Genomic DNA, 20,213 nt, shown 5'->3' on the forward strand with positions numbered 1-20,213 from the left:
TGAAATTTGATATTTTTTTCCAAAAACAGAGGGTCTGAGGAGGTCGGCCCGGCGTCTAAGACTAGGTTTCAGACTCTAAGATTCTATCCGGGTAGATATTTCAGACTATGACTAATGTTAGGTAAAATACTCTTAAGTTTGAAATAATTTAAGGTTGCAAAGATATAGGGATAATAAAATTTTAATTTGTGACAAAGATTCAATTTCCTTTGATCTCTTTCTTTTCAATATTTACTTTAATGTCCAAATAACGTTTGTCTCCGAAAACTAAAAGATTAAAAAAAAAATAGACCATAGTTCACGTACTTTGTCCAATTAATAAATACATATATTGTACTAACGAGAGGGTTTATCTCAAAAAAAATAGTTAATTGAAACGTGTCTTCGACTTATTTGATTCCTTTGAATCACAGATATCAACATTTATTCAATTATTTTTTTTTCAATTTCTCGTTACCCTCGCTACCAGACACTTTTTAAAATCAAAATATCATCATTTATTCAACTAACAAATGCCCCTAACTTTAGGCTCAAAGCGGGGCTTTTATTCCTACTGTCTAAGTCCTCAGGCATACTGACTGAATGTCTTATTCTAAATTTACCTGACTAAATCTATATTTAGACCTCCTTCCAGACATTGGCTTTAGATTTTTTATAGCTTATTGGAAAGCCTTGAAGAAAAGGAAGCCGATTGCACACTTTTTGCAAAAATTTTGTATAGATTTTTGCAAAGATGCCTTTAAAGCTAATTTGCACATTTTCAGTTTTCACTAAATACAAATTTAATTTTTAAAAATTATATTCTTGCATATTTGAATTTGCCGTCGTAAAAGCTTTTAAAAAATGTATAATTTATCATATTTCGCGCACTTTTTCTTTTAGCATATTTTTGCTTGAAACTTGATATTTCAATAAATATTGGAAATTTAGCTAATTTCTTGCAAATTATTTTAGTAGAGCCCAAGGAATTTCCAAAAGTGTATCAAAAGTTATAGATATCCATTACAATAAGGAAATAGAGGAACCCCCCTCCCACGACTAGTTTTGGTAAACCAGACATCAGCCTGTATAGGGTTAACATTGTTCATCTTCGTTTTGTTTCCTTCGTTCCGTTTTTTTGCTTATTTCAAACAAAATTTCACTTTTTAAAAAACTAATCCCGGCAATTTTGTTCTCCCAAATGTATTTGGTTGGTTGGAAATGAATTATGGATTAGTCTGAATTTTGTAAAATAAATGTTTAATCAATTCAAAATTCACAAACATTCTAATTTAGTAAAATTTTATTCAAACCATTCTGCATTCTGCACATTTATTCGGGAACTATAGAAATTATATTTTTTTACTTTCAGAATTAAAATTATCCCGAGACAAGATCGAAGTGTGATATAAGAAAAACAGAATTATCTTTTTTGGATCCAACCAAAAGTATCTGGATCCAATCAGAAGTTTCTTTAACCAACAAGAAGTATCTGAAATCAACCAGAAGAATTTGGATCCAACCACTCCAGAAGTATCTCAAATCAACCAGAAGTATCTAGATCTAACCAGAAGTATCTGGATCCAACCAGAAGTATCCGGATCCAACCAGAAGTATCTGGATCCAACCAGAAGTATCTGGATCCAACCAAAGGTATTTGGATCCAACCAGAAGTATCCAGATCCAACCAGAAGTATCCGGATTCAACCAGAAGTATCCGGATCCAACCAGAAGTATCTGGATCCAACGAGAAGCATCTATTTTGATCTGATCTAATAAATATCTGAGCCCATCCCAACCCTGTAAAAATGATTCTTCTTCTACTCTTTATGTTAACATCAACAGGTAAACATAATTATATTTACATTTAATCGTTTTACTTTTATTTGAGGTCAAACTTTTGGACTTTAATCTGTTCATAACGCGTTCAGTCTGTTCTCCTTTAATCTGTTCATAACGCGATTAGTCGGTTCTCTTTTGATCTGTTCATAACGTGTTCAGTCGGTTCTCTTTTAATCTGTTCATAACGTGTTCAGTCTGTTCTCCTTTAATCTGTTCATAAAGTGTTCAGTCGGTTCTCCTTTAATCTGTTCATAACACGTTCAGTCGGTTCTCCTTTAATCTGTTCATAACGTGTTCAGTCGGTTCTTCTTTAATTTGTTCATAACGTTCAGTCTGTTCTTCTTTAATCTGTTCATAACGTTCAGTCTGTTCTCCTTTAATATGTTCATAACGTGTTCAGTCTGTTCTCCTTCACCGGTTATTATCTTACCTTATTCGAATTGAACATAAACCCTTCAATTCCAAGTTCACATTGTAAAAGTCAAGTTTAATCTATGCGACTAAGCGCTATCCCAACTAAAAGGTTTAGCCTCTGGTATAATCCCAAAATTAGAATGAATGTTTTAACAATATTAGTTTTATAAACAAACTGAGTACGATTCTGTTTTCCAAACTTAAAGAATGAATAAATACTATTTATGTACTTTGCTTGTCTGTCTATCTGTTTATTTGTGTGGATGTCTGTCTGTTCGTGTCCAATAAACGTTTTTAGACTGCTTAAAGGCTTTTGATTAAAGAAACTAACTTAAGTCTATTGTAACTTTCCGAATGATGATCTATTTCCAACTTAATATACATGTAATTATATATTTAAAGCATGCCATGGGGTATATTTATCTAGGATATTGATATTTGAACCCAACATATATTCTGGGAACTCTATGGCCCCAGGAGCTTTCATTTACATTCAATCTTTTATCCAAGCCAATATTTATCTATCTATCTCACTATCAATATCTAATATCTATTCTATATATGTCCATTGGAAATTGGTTTTCAATCGAGATAGACTAGGCAGTACGTTGTACTCTGCCTTATGTGTAAGTACGCTGTATAACGCTGTAGTATGCTGTAGTAAGCTGAAGTACGCTGTATAACGCTGTAGTACGCTGTAGCTTGCTGCAGTAAGCTGAAGTACGTTGTATAACTCTGTAGTATGCTGTAGTACGCTGTATAACGCTGTAGTACGCTATAGTAAGATGAAGTGCGCTGCATAACGCTATAGTACGCTGTAGTATGCTATAATACGCTGTAGTACGCTGTAGTACGCTGTAGTAAGCTGAAGTACGCTGTAGTAAGCTGAAGTACGCTGTAGTACGCTGTAGTATGCTGTAGTAAGCTGAAGTACGCTGTATAACGCTTTAGCCTGTAGTGCGCTCCTGTGGGATGTCGTCGTTTAATTTCAGACCTCAGATTCTCAGGTTTCATCCTATACCCCCTTTCATTTTTCTTTTACAGTCCCTTTAATACGAGTAACGATATAAGAGATATCGTCGCTTTACCAGAATTTAAAGAGACATTTTTTTCAGTTTTCTTCCCTGTCTTTGATGCAATTTTACATGATCAGAAAAAAAATAACATGGATATAAATTCATATTTAAAACAGAGCTTTAAGAGTACTGTTGTAAATCAAAATGAAGGGTCACTAAAAATTACGTTTACAAATCCTTTAACCCTATACAGGCCGGGGGTCTGAATCTATGTATATCCTGGGGGGGGGTGGGGAGGGGGTGAGGCGTCCCACGGCCACTCCAAAAAAAGGACTTAGAGATTAGGTATAGGGTTGAAATGCATGTTCATAGCCCAATTTTTCATGGCCAGCTCAAAGAAAATAAATTAGACCGATAACTTTACTAGTTTGGGTGCTAGGGAGGGTAGAAAAAAATACCTGAAAAAGGGTCAAAAAAGTGTTAAAATATTTTTTTTTGTTTTAAACAAACATCAAAGTGTGACACATGTTTCTATTTGAATTTTACAAGGGCTTTTCAAAAATATAGTTTTTAGATCTGTAGCTTTAGTCACAAAAAAGTTATGAGCTATCTTAGATTTTTTTCACACACTGGACCTTTTTAAAACAAAAAATCCTTTAAATTACTATTCATTTTAAGTCATAAAATTTCACGGTGATAGTGTCAAAAATGAGAGTGCTAGGACAAAAAAAAATACAGGGGGGCGCCAAACACCCTCCCCCAACCTGTTTAAGGTAAAAGAACAAATGATCAAACACATATGTTTTCATCTTTTGCTTTGACAACGGTCTAAAGGGAATCGTTGTGAATAAAGTATTTACAGCGAGGTTTACTTTATATTACGTGGCACAAGTCCCTTTAAGGAAAATGAACATCAAGGATATAAAACCCTACTGTATATGTTTTTTCAACGATCTAAGCTGCTTATACAGATATACAGATCTAAATCTGTCTAAGATGTATTGGAAATATCGAAGTATAAATAAAACTTTTCCCTGTAAAGTTTTGTAAAAACAAATACTGGCCAGGGATAGTTTACATACGGAATAGGAAAACTAAACTTCGATAATGCATATATCTATCATTTAGATTCTAGATAATACATATATCTATCATTTAGATTCTAGATAATACATATATATATCATCTAGATTCTAGATAATGCATATATATATCATTTAGATTCTAGATAATACATAAATATATCATCTAGATTCTAGATAATGCATATATATATCATCTAGATTCTAGATAATATATATATATCTATCATCTAGATTCCAGATACTACATATATCTATAATTTAGATTCTAGATAATACATATATCTATCATCTAGATTCTAGATAATACATATATCTATATCATTTAGATTCTAGAAAATACGTTTATCTATTCTATTTTTTTTTAAATCTATAACCGTCCTTTATACTTCCGGTTTTCTATTTTCTAAAACATTCAAAACCTTCTTTTATACTTCCGGAATTCTATTTACTAAAACATTTAGAACCTTCCTTTGTACTTCCGGTATTCTATTTACTAAAACATCCAAAACCTTAATGATACGCTTTTCGGTATTCTATTTACTGAAACATCTAGAGCCTTCCTTTATACTTCCGGTATTCTATTTACTAAAACATCTAGAATCCTCTTTTCTATTACTAGTATTACATCTAAAACTTTCCTTTATACTTCAGGTATTCTTTTTACTAAAACATTTTAAAACCTTCTTTATACTTCCGGTTTTATATTTACTAAAACATCTATGACCTTCCTTTCTACTTCTGGTATACTATTTACTAAAACATTTAGAACCTTCCTTTATACTTCCGGTATTCTATTTACTAAAACATATAGAACCTTCCTTTATACTTCCGGTATTCTATTTATATAAACATTTAGAACCTTCCTTTAAACTTCTGGTATTCTATTTACTAAAACATTTAGAACCTACTTTTATACTTCCGGTATTCTATTTACTAAAACATATAAATCCTTCCTTTATACTTCCGGTATTCTATTTATATAAACATATAGAACCTTCCTTTAAACTTCTGGTATTCTATTTACTAAAACATTTAGAACCTTCCTTTATACTTCCGGTTTTCTATTTACTAAAACAACTTTAACTAAGTGGAATCATTATCTATCCGGATACACAATACACTATACAGCTTTACAAAGATATCTACTAAGCTAGGATAAAATTGGGACATTGACGTTTTACATCGCTCTAAGAATTCTCTCTTTTAAAATGAGTCTATCTAAGAAAGTCTTTGATGAAATATTACTGTAACAGGAAAGAAAATCTTTGCTTAAAAAGTCATCAGGACTTTTTGGTCAAAAAAATTAGGACTTTTTTCAAATGCTTTAATGTAAAACCTGGTGAGTAATTTTATTATTTAGATATGCTGGCTCTAAGTGATAGCAGTGCAGGAGTCTCTTCAGAAACCAGGAATTCATATAGTCATAATTTAGAACAAACGTTTTATACAATACGTTTTATACAATACGTTTTACGTTTTATAATATTATTTTATAATATTTGTTTTAAATGTAAATACGTTTCATAACATACGCTATATCAATACGTTTAATGATATAGGTTTTATAATATTTATTGTAAATGATACGTTTTAAACAATATGTTTTACACATAAATGTCAAAACTATGCGTTTTATAAAAAACGTTCAATACATTACGTTAAATATCATACATTTTATAGCAAACGTTTTCGGCAAAATGTTTTATCACGAACGGTTCATTTCATATTTGTCATTAAATACGTTTTACAAAAAACTTAAACGCTAAAGAGATTATGAGATATACGAAAATATGTCTGCTTTGTCAACAATTTTAATTCTGCGCCGTATTTAATGGAAGTGCTTCGTTAATCATGCATTTGGGGTGCTTCGAGCAGTCAATAAAATTTCTTGATTTAAAAATAGAGGTTTTTATTATAATATCTGATATGCTTTTTACAAATCCAAACAATCAAAAGCTAGGCTAATTATAAATTAAAACAAATTCGAAGTGAGAGAATCGGAACCATTTTTTTCCTCCCTTCATAACTGAAAAAGGAAAATATTTTATATTTTTTTTACAATTTTTAAATAGTTTTAATGTGTTAATGTAGTCGGTCAAAAAGTTTATAATATTTCAGTTTGACCCGTCTGGAAACCTTCAAGATATTCAGTATTTCTTTCTCCTTTGCTTTCTTGCAATAAAGTAAACAGGGGTTTATGAGCTGTCAGTATATATTGTACACAATACTATGAACATACAGAGTGTAAGGAATATAAATGTTGGAAGGAGTTGGGGAAGGTTCTGTGTTTATTTTTAATCATGAGAATTCTTGGTTACTAGTAGAGGAGTATTCAACAGTAGGGGTCTCCAGTCCTCCAGTCCCATATCACATCTCAATCTCATCAACGATATCTAAAAGTTAATTTTTCATCAAATAAAGTTTCCATCTTAAAGGGACTTCATGTAGCTTGCATGACAATGTTGATTAGACGTTGAATGGACCTGAATGCCCAGTGCTCCTCTGTAAAAGTTGCAATATTCCCAAAAAAGAAAATGTACTGTCCCGTTCTGCAGTCTATAGTCTATATGCGTGCAGTACAATTTATAGCTCTGATTTAAAGTCAGTCTCATACTTCAAATGAGTACTAGCTTGACATATATGATGTGTGGTTAGGATTGAAGAAAGTTTATCCTCTGGAAACCTGACTGTTGTACAAGGGGAGACCGTGATGCTAGTCTGTACTGTACTCAACCTTGGAGATAAATCGGTAAACTAACTTGTAACCTTATACAAATCAGAAACAAAGAGCTCATGATATTCTAATTTTGTTAGAACTTAACATAATGTTAAATTTGTAAAAGGAATTGAGACTTTGCTACAAACTCAGAGTTCTAAGCCTTACATCTTTTCAACCCAATCATCCGAATTTCATAGTATGAATAATTTTTGATCAAATAGTTTAATTTTGAAATATTAAAGGTTTTCCCCAACAGGTTGCAAAGACATAGGGATGCGAAAATTTGAGTTGTTTGTAAACACTCAATTTCTTTGTAAAATCACGTTCTGTACTGGGAACTCTTATATTTTTTTATATCAAGTTCAATGTATGATCTCGATCTTATTAATCTGAAGATTAATTTAATCTACATAATCGATATCCCGCATGTTAATCGTACCCAGTCAGCAGTTTAAGGGAGCTTTGATCATGGGAGGAGTAACTGAAATTAAGAGATTAAGCAATGATCTCAAACTTAATGTGTTCATAGTGGATATCGAGATCAAGAAATCGGTATATGAGTATCCAATACAAAAGTTCCCTCTTCTTTCATTGACTTCGAAATACTTTCGACAGTTCCATATTTTCTAACAGTATGGGGCATATTGTGAATATGAATATAACTTTTGCTTTGGTCTTTCGTTTTTTAATTTTTATTTCCAATTTTAAACATTAATTGTCTTATTGTCTATAGTTTTTAATTTTTATTTTCCCATTTTAAACATTAATTGTCTTATTGTCTATTATAGTTTTTCAATTTTTATTTTTCCCACTTCAAACATTAATTGTCTTATTGTCTATAGTTTTTAATTTTTATTTTCCCATTTTAAACATTAATTGTCTTATTGTCTATTATAGTTTTTTAATTTTTATTTTTCCCACTTCAAACAATAATTGTCTTATTGTCTATTTTAGTTTCTTAATTTTTATTTTTCCCACTTCAAACATTAATTGTCTTATTGTCTATTATAGTTTTTTTAATTTTTATTTTTCCCACTTCAGACATTAATTGTCTTATTGTCTATTATAGTTTTTAATTTTTATTTTTCCCACTTCAAACATTAATTGTCTTATTGTCTATTATAGTTTTTTAATTTTTATTTTTCCCACTTTAAACATTAATTGTCTTATTGTCTATTATAGTTTTTTAATTTTTATTTTTCCCACTTCAAACATTAATTGTCTTATTGTCTATTATAGTTTTTTAATTTTTATTTTTCCCACTTCAAACATTAATTGTCTTATTGTCTATTATAGTTTTTTTTAATTTTCATTTTTCCCACTTCAAACATTAATTGTCTTAATGTCTATAGTTTTTTTAATTTTAATTTTTCCCAATTCAAACATTAATTGTCTCATTGTCTAAAGTTTTTAATTTTCATTTTTCCCATTTCAAACATTAATTGTCATCTTGTCTATAGTTTTTTAATTTTCATTTTTCCCACTTCAAACATTAATTGTCTTATTGTCTATAGTGTTTAATTTTCATTTTTTCCACTTCAAACATTAATTGTCTTATTGTCTATAGTTTTTAATTTTCATTTTTCCCACTTCAAACATTAATTGTCTTATTGTCTATAGTATTTTCATTTTCATTTTTCCCAATTCAAACATTAATTGTCCTATTGTCTATAATAGTTTTTAATTTTCATTTCTCCCATTTCAAACATTAATTGTCTTATTGCCTATAGCTTTTAATTTTCATTTTTCCCACTTCAAACATTAACTGTCTTATTATCTATAGTTTTTTAATTTTCATTTTTCCCACTTTAAACATTAATTGTCTTATTGTCTATAGTTTTTAATTTTCATTTTTCCCACTTCAAACATTAATTGTCTTATTGTCTATTATAGTTTTTTAATTTTTTATTTTTCCCACTTCAGACATTAATTGTCTTATTGTCTATTATAGTTTTCAATTTTTATTTTTCCCACTTCAAACATTAATTGTCTTGTTGTCTTATTATAGTTTTCAATTTTTATTTTTCCCATTTCAAACATTGATTGTCTTATTGTCTCTTATAGTTTTTTAATTTTCATTTTTCCCATTTCAAACATTAATTTTGGTAAATCACTTATTATGCTTTTTAAATGAAACACTTTCAGGAAATGTGTGGAGGGGAGGGGGGGGAATGATTAAATACGTTGTAGAAAGCCTTAACCCAGCTGTCTATAAATGTGTACTGTGGAGAAAATTAATTATTCCCTTAACGAGGAAGCAAGTAATATTAATATCCTCAATAATTAATTAATTTATTGATAGAATATATTCCAGAAATATTATTGCAGTGTACATGACAGCTATACATTAAGACTTTTCATATTCCTCATTTTCCTCATAAGGGTATTTCATAGAAGAAATTTCATAGTCATAAAAAGAAAATAGATAGGACATTTTAAACACAGGACATTTTATAGAAGGATATTTTATAGATAGGACAATTTAAAGAGAAGACATTTTAAAGATAGGACATTTTAAAGACAGGATATTTTATAGACAGGTCATTTTGAAGAAAAGACATTTTATAGACAGGACAATTTAAAGAAAAGACATTTTATAGATAGGAAATTTTACAGACAGGACATTTTATAGATAGGACATTTATACAGACAGGATATTTTATAGATAGGACAATTTAAAGAAAAGACATTTTATAGATAGGAAATTTTACAGACAGGACATTTTATAAATAGGTTTTTTTATAGATAAGACATTTCTGAGAAGTATTTTTATAGACAAAGTATTTTTACATAGAGATAATTTTCATATGATTTTTGAATAATGATGAATGTATTATATTTATAATATCTTCTTATTTTTCATGATATACCAGTAAATGTCTACGTAGTTTGAGCTTTTAGGTTTCTTTTCTTTAAAATTATTTTCTGAAATGTCCATTTTATGAGACATGAAATGTCACCTGTCTATATATAAAATACATGTTTGCTACTGCAATTTGAATGCAATTTTGTTTACGTGATTGTAAAAGTAATTTTGAGCTTGGTAACCCTGCGATTTAAAATGCTGTATTGTATTACCTTTATCTTTAAAAACCCCGAAAATCTAAATATTTGTAAGAATAATATAAAAAATGTTTAAAAAAAGAAATACATATTTGGTGAGTTTTAAAAAACATTCAAGGGAATAATAAATCCTTCTCAAATACACTTCTACGGAAAACATTTTAATTAGATTTTACAAGCGTGCATTCAATTTGGAGATTTTTTTTTCGTAAAAATGAGACAAAAAATACTTATTTAGTTGGATATAGGTAAATTTTCCTGCTACCAGCTCTATGATCACTTTCCAGTGCAAATAGGGAAGTAATTCGACATAAAATCTAAGTGATATTTGTGGGGAAAGTGGTATCTACCCCCCCCCCCCCTGCAAATTCTTGTATACGTCCCTGAAGGCCACCATGACAGATACCATTAACAATTAATTAATTGCAGCTTCCTTTACCAGCATTTAATCTGTAATCATGCTCACAATCAAACCTATATTTGTTAAAGGGTCTGTTAACGTTGTTTCAGGTGACCTCCCATTGAGAGAGTGCCATGTCCGATTAACAACCATTACCCTTTAAACGCTTAGTCTGATAAAGTATATTAAACCACTCTATCCCCGTAGTAAATTTGAATTCGAACAGGACCTGCCCAGTTTGTACCGGTCTGCCAGATAACAGCGTGTATGTACTGACCCGATCCTATGGTACAGTACGTTGCCCTAACCAGACTAACATACGACAGGGGTCAATTTTCTTGGCATAGTCCCGTGCGAGGGCTATAACTATGACAACTCCAATGGCGCGTTCAGACTTTTTACAGTACCCGGCCTAATCCTAGTTCATTTGACCGACCCCACTGGGTTAGTCCACCGTGAAACGTAGACAATCAGACCTTAGTGATATAAAGATATATAGAATAGTAGAAATATACCTACTTATAAAAATAAGATACCTAGGAATAGATTTAGAAAATATACCTAACAGAAAGATAGATAAACCCCCACACACCTAGCCACTGTAAACTCCGTTTCAATTCAAGTACCGAACCGATTTGTAACCAGCTAGAGCAAGCAGTACAGTACACGTGACATACACAATATATAAGGCAAACAGGGACGGTACATCAAATGAATCAGTCCCGGCCTCCTAGGTAGATTCTAGTGAGCAAATACAAATATAGAATGTAATAAATAATTTATAAGCATATTTTAAAAAACAGAATAAAAGAAAAAGATAGAAAGAAATGTACAAGGATTCTTCATGAGCTATAAAACTATTGTTGTGGAAAAATATTCTCCAGTCTTCAGATAAATATTCAATCCTATTTACATACTAAAAATTATTCTTGACATTACACAAAAAAAGCTTCCTTAACAAAAGTTGCAATTCTTTCAAATATGGTTTTATTTTTCATCAGTTTGTAATTCATGCGTTAATTCATTGAATTTCTGTCACTGCATGTAGATTGTAAACCACACAGAATGAGAAGCTCTAGATTATTTTGCGACCTCGTAGCTCCTCTAGTTTTACTCACAAGAATGAGATTAGCAAATTTATCCTGCTAAATCTTAGTAGTTCAAATAATTGATCTTCTTAAGTAATTTTTATGATTGAAAATTGATTTGTAAATATTATTAGAAATTGTAAAAAATTGTAAAAATCTCTCTTGTAATTTTGCATTTTGCCTTGTTCGTAATTTCGAGATTATAGTATACATTTTAATGTATCCAACCTGTATCCTGTATTGAAATGTATCCAACCTGTATCAAGTATTGTAATGTATCCAACCTGTATCATGTATTATATCCAACCTGTATCCTATATTTTAATGTATCAAACCTGTATTGACCCGGCATTTAACCTGTTAGCAACCAGTTCTCTCCTCCCTGCCTAGTTTGGCCGCAAACCTGTGTTGGCCCCAAATCAGCTGAAATGTTGGGAACAACCACTCTACCTGGTCAACCTGCTTCAGCTTAACACATAAATATGGGTTCAATACAGCGGGTCCTGGCTCTATACCAGGAATTCGTGAAGGTCGGTGAATCTGTGGAGCTGAGATTATGGTCTAGAGGAGGAAAAGAATGTTTTTCCTTCTCCCAAACCCTCAGTACCCTCCCCCAGTATATTTCCAGGATGCCGAACAGGAGGAGAAAAAGGAGGAAAAGGGTGAGAAAGAGCAGAAAAATTAAAAGAAAATGAAACCATCCCTTCTTCCAAGGAAGCACCTATGGTGAGGTCAATGCAGACTCTTACGAACGTGGTTGTGTCCCGGATGACTCCCAGTTCCGTGGTGATGTCCCAGATGACTCCCAGTTCCGTGGTGATGTCCCAGTTGACTCCCAGTTCCGTAGTGATGTCCCAGATGGCTCACGTGATCCAAGAGACTCCCACTTACGTTGTAAGGTCCCAAGAGAGTACTACCACTTCCATTGTGAGAACCCAGGAGACTCCCATTTTCGCCGTGAGGTCCCAAGATACTCCAACTTCCCTGGTGAAGTCCCAGGAAACTCCCCAGTCTATACTAATGTCCCAGAAAAAATCTGTATCCAGTTCCAAGAGGACTCGTCTCTGCGCAAAGGGAAAGGGAGCAGAGAAACGAACAACATAAAAAATTGAAGAATTAAACGTATTTTTGGCCGCGGAGTGCAAACAAGTTTTAGCACTCAAATAGAATTATTCCGCATCACTACAGATATATACAATTAATTGTAATAATGTATGTTAAAGTAGTAAGCTATTGTAATGATGGATGTAACGAAACCTAACTATAAATTAGTATGTATGCAAACGATAAGCTTTACTATAATAAATATTTAGATATTAAAAAACCGGTATCAAGTATTGTAATGTGGTTGTCAGGCCCGTAACAAGGGGGGGTGCAAGGGTGCAGGTGCACCCCCCTTTCTTCTGAAAGGGGGGTGCAATGACGAATTTGCACACACCCCCAGCCTCATATAAAAGAAATTGTTTCTCATAATTTTCTAAAATCTAGTTACCAATAATATAGCTCAAGCAAGAGTTGATTCCCTTCCCAAACCAAATTATAATCTTATTGTGTGTTACTCATTAAAAGTGGGTGTGTAGGTGTACTCTGTCAAGTCAACTCAGGAAAAGGAAAAAATTCATCCATTTATTTTGGAATATAATAGCCATTTTTGGGAGTTTCAAAAACATTATTTTAAGCGAGGGTATTTGTCATTCTTAGTCAAAGTAGAAGGGTTTTTTGAGTACTCAGAAATTCACTAAGAATGTTTCAATGTCTCAATGTCAATAAATAAACTCTTTTAAACAAAATATTAGAAATTTTATTTTTTATTCATCTTCATAATATCATGATGAGGCCGAGGGACAAGAAGCCTTGATTTTAAATAATGAATTTTTTCCTTAATTGCTAAAGTACCATTCATTTATTTTTTATGTATATTGTAAATGTAAACTGAACAGTTTCAGACACTAAAATGTAACCCTTAAAAGCTTAAATACACTTGTTAAAAAGGTTAGAAAGAAACCATATACCACCGTAAAATCAAACCAAGCATTGCTTTTTTAAAAAACTTTTTTTAAAAATTCGCCGGCGGCGCGCTTCTTTGTACCCCCCCACCCCCTGGAAAAATCATGGTTCCCTGAATTCCAACCTGTATTCTTCATTGTAATGTATCCAACCTTTAATTTGTGTAATGTTTCCAACCTTAATTCTATATTGTTTTGTATCCAACCTGTAGCCTATATTGTAATGTATCCAACCTGTATCCTGCATTGTAATGGATCCAACCCCAACCTGTATCCTTTTTTGTAATGTATCCAACCTGTATCTAACCTGCATCCTATATTGTAATGTATCCAACCTTTATCCTGTATTGTAATGTATCCAACCTGTATCCTTTTTTGTAATGTATCCAACCTGTATCTAACCTGTATCCTATATTGTAATGTATCCAACCTGTATCCTTTATTGTAATGTATCCAACCTGTATCCTATATTGTAATGTATGATTGTAATGTATCAAACCTGTATCCTATATTGTAATGTATCCAACCTGTATCCTATATTGTAATGTATGATTGTAATGTATCCAACCTGTATTCTAAATTGTAATGTATAATTGTAATGTATCCAACCTGCAGTATCCTATATTGTAATGTATGATTGTAATGTATCCAGCCTGTATCCTATATTGTAATGTATAATTGTAATGTATCCAACCTGTATCCTATATTGTAATGTATGATTGTAATGTATCCAACCTGTATCCTATATTGTAATGTATAATTGTAATGTATCCAACCTGTATCCTATATTGTAATGTATAATTGTAATGTATCCAACCTGTATCCTACATTGTAATGTATAATTGTAATGTATCCAACCTGTATCCTTTATTGTAATGTATGATTGTAATGTATCCAGTCTGTATCCTATATTATATTGTAATGTATAATTGTAATGTATCCAACCTGTATCCTATATTGTAATGTATGATTGTAATGTATCCAACCTATATCCTATATTGTAATGTATAATTGTAATGTACCCAACCTGTACCCTACATTGTAATGTATAATTGTAATGTATCCAACCTGTATCCTATAATGTAATGTATGATTGTAATGTATACAACCTGTATCCTACATTGTAATGTATAATTGTAATGCATCCAACCTGTATCCTACATTGTAATGTATAATTGTAATGTATCCAATCTGTATCCTATATTGTAATGTATGATTGTAATGTATCCAACCTGCAGTATCCTATATTGTAATGTATCTAACCGATATACGTTATAAGGTTTCATGTTGCTGATGTAAACTGATCTATCTAAGCTGTCAATTCAACACCTTGTCCTAGGGAAACAAAAACCTAGAAAAAGCAAAAAATCAATCAACGTTTTGTAATTTTTTGTTATTTTTGTTTTGGAAACTCCTTTTTTTCTCATCTTCAGTTTTTCAATTATTTCTTCCCTTACTTGGCGCGAGTCACAAATATCCCAATAATTTTTTTTGCTTTTCCTCATTCCCATTATTCTATAATTATCACAATTTTCTTCTATTTGCTTACCTTTATTTCAATTATCTTTCTTTAACCTGACTTTTACCCAATCATTAAAACTATCTTTATCCCCACTTAATGTCAAATTACTTCAATTAGAGAATTCACAAAAAGTAATGATATAAAAAATTTTGAACAAATATATATTCTATAATAGATTTGTTTTTGATTCTTTTCTCAGGATACTCTTAATTTTCTGTTTTATATTAGTCACTTTTTGAATTAATATCTAATAATCTTTATTTTTGCCCCTCCGCCCTCCCGGTTACCTCAGAATTCAAACATTATGCAAAAATTGAGTCAAACCTTAGAAATTGCAAAATTTTGATTTAGAAACAGAATTTGTTGAATTTATGAAGTCTCAAAATACCATATTTTACTATCACAAAATCAAGAGAAAATTTAGTACAAATCTTACAATTTTAAATGTTCTTAAAAATTCCTTCAAAAACCCGAGAATATTTTGATTTTATTGAATCCATATTACATGGGAGCTGATTTTACCAGTTAAAACTTGGAGGGGGCCCAAAAGCTAGTGGAGGTGCCGGATGTAGGCGTATCCGGAGTGGGCGTAACCGGATGAAGGCGTGTCGAAGATTGGTTATCCAACAGGGAAAACCCTGCTAAAAACCATCATGAATAAATATTTTCCCACAATATAAAAATAAAAAAAAGTTCCTTCAAAAACTACATGCAGTGGACCGATACAACTGCAGGAATAGCAAGACGACTGTCTAATAAACATGCAAACACAGCGATTGTGCAGTGTTCACAGACCCATTTCTCTATCAAAACTATCAAAATTTTCATTTACAAGTGCTAAGGAGAATACAAAGAGGTGGGGATCAATATGAATTTAACTTAAAAGTTTAAAAGAAAGACTAATTATTTAAAATTAGTTTGAAGTCAGGTTGGCTTTATGCATGCATTTTCATTTAGAACCTCATTTAGTTCTACACCTTCAATTAAGTCCTAAACCCATAAGCTAAGTATATATCAAGGTCGTCAAAATAATTATGGTTTTACCAATTTGAAACATTGAATTTAGAATGATAAAATTACATTTCCCAAATTTTGTCGTGATTAAACCAAAAATCAAATTTTAATTCCTGTGTTTTGTATCTTCAATATATTTTATGACAGTATATTTTTAACAGTATATTTAGAGGTCCAGTGTATACAATATATATATACAAATACAAAAAGAACCTTTTTTTATAGAAATCCCGCAAACTTAAAGTTTTTATATTATTTTTAGAAAATTAGAATTTTATAATTTACATATTTTAATTGAGTTTGAAGCAGGTTTAAACTTTTCCTTGTCACGGGAAAACAAGGAGTCAGCAATATTTATTAAAGTGTTAAAGGGACAGTTAGCTTAATTTTAAGTGATTCTCCAAGTAAAATAGCAACGCCCGATTCACAACGTTACCCTTGAAACCTTTATATGATCAAGAAGTGGGAGAATGTCGTTTTTACAGATTTTAAAGTGTTTCTTTATGAAAATTCCTGTAGATTACATGGAGTATAGAAATGCGCTAAACTTAATAAAAATTCAAACCTGATCAGACAGATCGGGCATTAACATCTTCGCATGGGGGGTCACGCTTACAGTCTCTCTAACAGAATTAAAATTAAACTATTTTTGACGCCAAAAATTAAGAATTAAAACCTGAACCCTACTTCGAAATTGCATGAGACCCCCGACTAGTTTTCCATTCTACAACAAATATCATGAGACCTCTGAAATGAAAGGTTAGGAAGAAAATTGAAAGTTTAGTGGTTCTAGGAAAATTTCGAGGGAAGGATTAAATCTGTTTTCTGTTTCCGCTTGTCAGGGGTAGTTCATAGTGCTTGATTAAAGAACTACCTGACAGTAGAACTACCTGATAGTCGAACTACCCAACGGTAGAACTACCTGACAGTAGAACTACCTGACAGTAGAACTACCTGACAGTAGAACTACCCAGCAGTAGAACTACCTGACAGTAGTACTACCTGACAGTAGAACTACCTGCTGTAGAAATACCTGCTGTAGGACTACCTGACAGTAGAACTATACCTGATAGTAGAACTATATGACAGTAAAACTACCTGATAGTAGAACTACCCAACAGTAGAACTACCCAACAGTAGAACTACCTGACAGTAGGACTACCTGACAGTAGAACTACCTGATAGTAGAACTATATGACAGTAAAACTACCTGATAGTAGAACTACCCAACAGTAGAACTACCTGACAGTAAAACTATCTGACAGAAGAACTACCCAACAGTAGAACAATCTAATGTAACCAATGACCATAAAAAGTACAAATAGAAAAATTGTGAAAAATCATGGTTTGAAATGATTTCTAGATTTTATTAAAAAAGTTTTTATTTATGTTCCTCATGGCTGAACTAATTGTAGTGGATATACTTGTAACTTTATATTAGTCCAAGGAAACTCTTATATTATATACAAAGTTAATTATTAGTTTTACCCTTGCTACTCAAAAATATGTATTAACTTACAACAAATATGCTTTTGCAAAAGTAGGAAACACTCTTTCAAAATAAATACAAGAATACAAGATAATACAAGAATACAAGATAATACAAGAGGATCAATTTGATTGATTGAAGTCTAGATAAAAACATTCTGTATCTCTTTATGTACTATGTATAAGTGCATAAATGGATCTAAATCTATAAATCTAACCAAATCCTTCTCTTCATGATTTACCCCTTTCTACTTAACCCCCTCCCTTTTCTACCTAATCTACCCTTTTCCTTTCTACCTGTCCATATCCTTTCTAACTACTCTATCCCTATCCTTCCTACCTATCAATCTTTATTCTTTCTACCTACCTGTCCTTATCCTTCCTACCTACCCATCAATATCCTTTCTACCTAATCTTCCCCCTTCCTACCAAATCAACCCCTTCCACCCTTCCTACCTACTCTACCCCCGCCCCCTGTCTACATAATCAACTCCCTTCCCTTTCCCCCTACTCTAACCACTCCCCTTTCCCTACCTACCTACTCTTCCCCCTCCCTATTCCTAACGAAACTATTCCCTTTACTTCCTACAATTTCTTCCCCCCACCCCCTTTCTACCTATTCTACCCCCTAACCCTTCCTACCTACTCTACCAAAACCCCTTCCTACCTTTATCAATCAATACAGAAGTGATAATATCGAATACTTCTACTATTCTCAATCTCAGGTTGATTCATTGATTAATATGATGAGTGATCAGATAATCAATGGATAAAAAGGATTGTTCAGAAATTTTCATCATATTTAAAATAACAAAAAAAATGTTTATTGGAAATTAGATAAAGAATCACATAAGTCAACATTCGACGCGACGATTTTCTTACTTTGCTCTGGTATACAGTACACACAATTGATAAAAGATTTAATTCCAATGGGACATTTTTATAGAAAATCGAGGATGTCTCCATCATTGTCAAAAGTTTAAAGGGACTGTAAAGGAAAAATGAAAGGGGGTATAGGCTGAAAGCTAATCACTTTAGCTCTTGATCGCGACCCATGAAAGTTTTATCTGATGTTCCTGTTTCGAGAAACTGATATAAAACTGTGTTAAATTATACGAAAATTCATATATGTAAAATTTTGAAAATCTGAAACCTAAATCACGTGACCAGAACTATCACCAATGGCAGAGCAGTATACTGGTCACGTGTCTCCGCCTGCATCACGTGACCACTTTACTGCACTGCCATTGGTGGAATTTCTGGTCAAGTAATACGGACGTAAAAATAATATTATGAATGAAATCTATTGAAAATAAAAACAACAAATATAAAAGTAAACCTAAATTACAATTAGCTTTCTCTGGGATATCATCGTTTTCAGATTGGTTGCAGATTTGCTAAACATGATCTGTTTAAACCTACTACTTTTATACAAAATTGTATATATATTAATTTTCGTATAGATTTGACACAGTTTTATATCAATTTCTCAAGACAGGAACATCAGATATGACTTTCATGGGTCGAGATCAAGAGCTAAAGTGATTAGCTTTCAGCCTATACCCCCTTTCATTTTTCCTTTACTGTCCCTTTAATATTGTTTCGCGCGCAGATTGATGTTCATTTAGACTTTATCTTCAATCTCAAGTTCAAAATGTCAACAAATAAAATAAAATGAATGATATTTAGGTTTCCTGGGTGCGTCTAAAAGACCCTAACCCTCAGTTAATGTCTCTAAACAACGTTACAAACTCTCAAAACCCCAGGTAATTTATATCATAATAAATTACATTTATAAGATTTTGTGTTCTTTTTATATATTTAAAAAATCTATTTCTCTTTCATTGCAAAGTCCTTTGTTTTATTTTGATGTAAAGAAATTTTCAATTTATTTTTAATCTGAATCAAGATAATTTCAATTTTAGATTTAAGACGCAAATAAATTTAATTTTAGATTTTTTTTTCAGAGACCATTTTTAATTTTAAATATCTATGTTTTACATGAAAAGTTTACAAAACTGTGTCAGCAAAAAGTTGATAAAATAGAAAATAAATTCTCTAACATGCCAATTTATTTTCCAGGGTAGAACTTTATATATTGGTTTTACTAAATTGTTTTATAACAAACCTGGAATAAAAAACAAACAGAAAAGGAAAATCATCATTTAAGATCTTGAGCAATGATGGACGATTCAAAAGTCATTATTTAATACCTATATGCTTAATATCACTTCTTATCCTAAAGGCGTCAATATTTTAGGAGATTTGTTCATAGATAAATAAATAAACATAGATAGCTTATGTACGCTAAATCACCAAGAATTGTACAGTACGCGAACTCATACTTCTAGGGGTCAAAGTGTACTTCAATGATAAGTGGGGTGGTTTGGTGTTTTAATGGATTTTATAATAGAGTGTAAAAAAACTCCAGGAATGGAACTATTTGAACAACAATATTTCACTGAGAAATATACCATATTGACGAGAACTGAAGAAGGACATGAGAAGGACTGAACTAACTAAAATTTCTCTCTACAGAACTCATTTACACCACAAGTACTCAATGCCATAAGAACA

At 31.6% G+C, this 20,213-nt stretch overlaps 1 protein-coding gene across 1 annotated transcript in view; it reads left to right on the forward strand.

Moving 5' to 3' along the window:
* The first annotated feature begins 1,330 nt into the window (after positions 1-1,330).
* The window catches only part of LOC111714472 (uncharacterized), a 29,436-nt gene continuing 10,553 nt past the window's right edge, over positions 1,331-20,213 (forward strand). The window contains exons 1-4 of the mRNA XM_023489582.1: positions 1,331-1,824; positions 5,697-5,745; positions 6,992-7,085; positions 19,326-19,402. Coding sequence (XP_023345350.1) covers positions 1,788-1,824; positions 5,697-5,745; positions 6,992-7,085; positions 19,326-19,402 — 257 coding nt within the window. The 5' untranslated portion in view covers positions 1,331-1,787. The remainder of the gene's footprint in view (positions 1,825-5,696; positions 5,746-6,991; positions 7,086-19,325; positions 19,403-20,213) is intronic.

The sequence above is a fragment of the Eurytemora carolleeae genome, unplaced genomic scaffold (genome assembly GCF_000591075.1).
Source record: "Eurytemora carolleeae unplaced genomic scaffold, Eaff_2.0 scaffold1584, whole genome shotgun sequence".
Lineage (NCBI taxonomy): Eukaryota > Metazoa > Arthropoda > Copepoda > Calanoida > Temoridae > Eurytemora > Eurytemora carolleeae.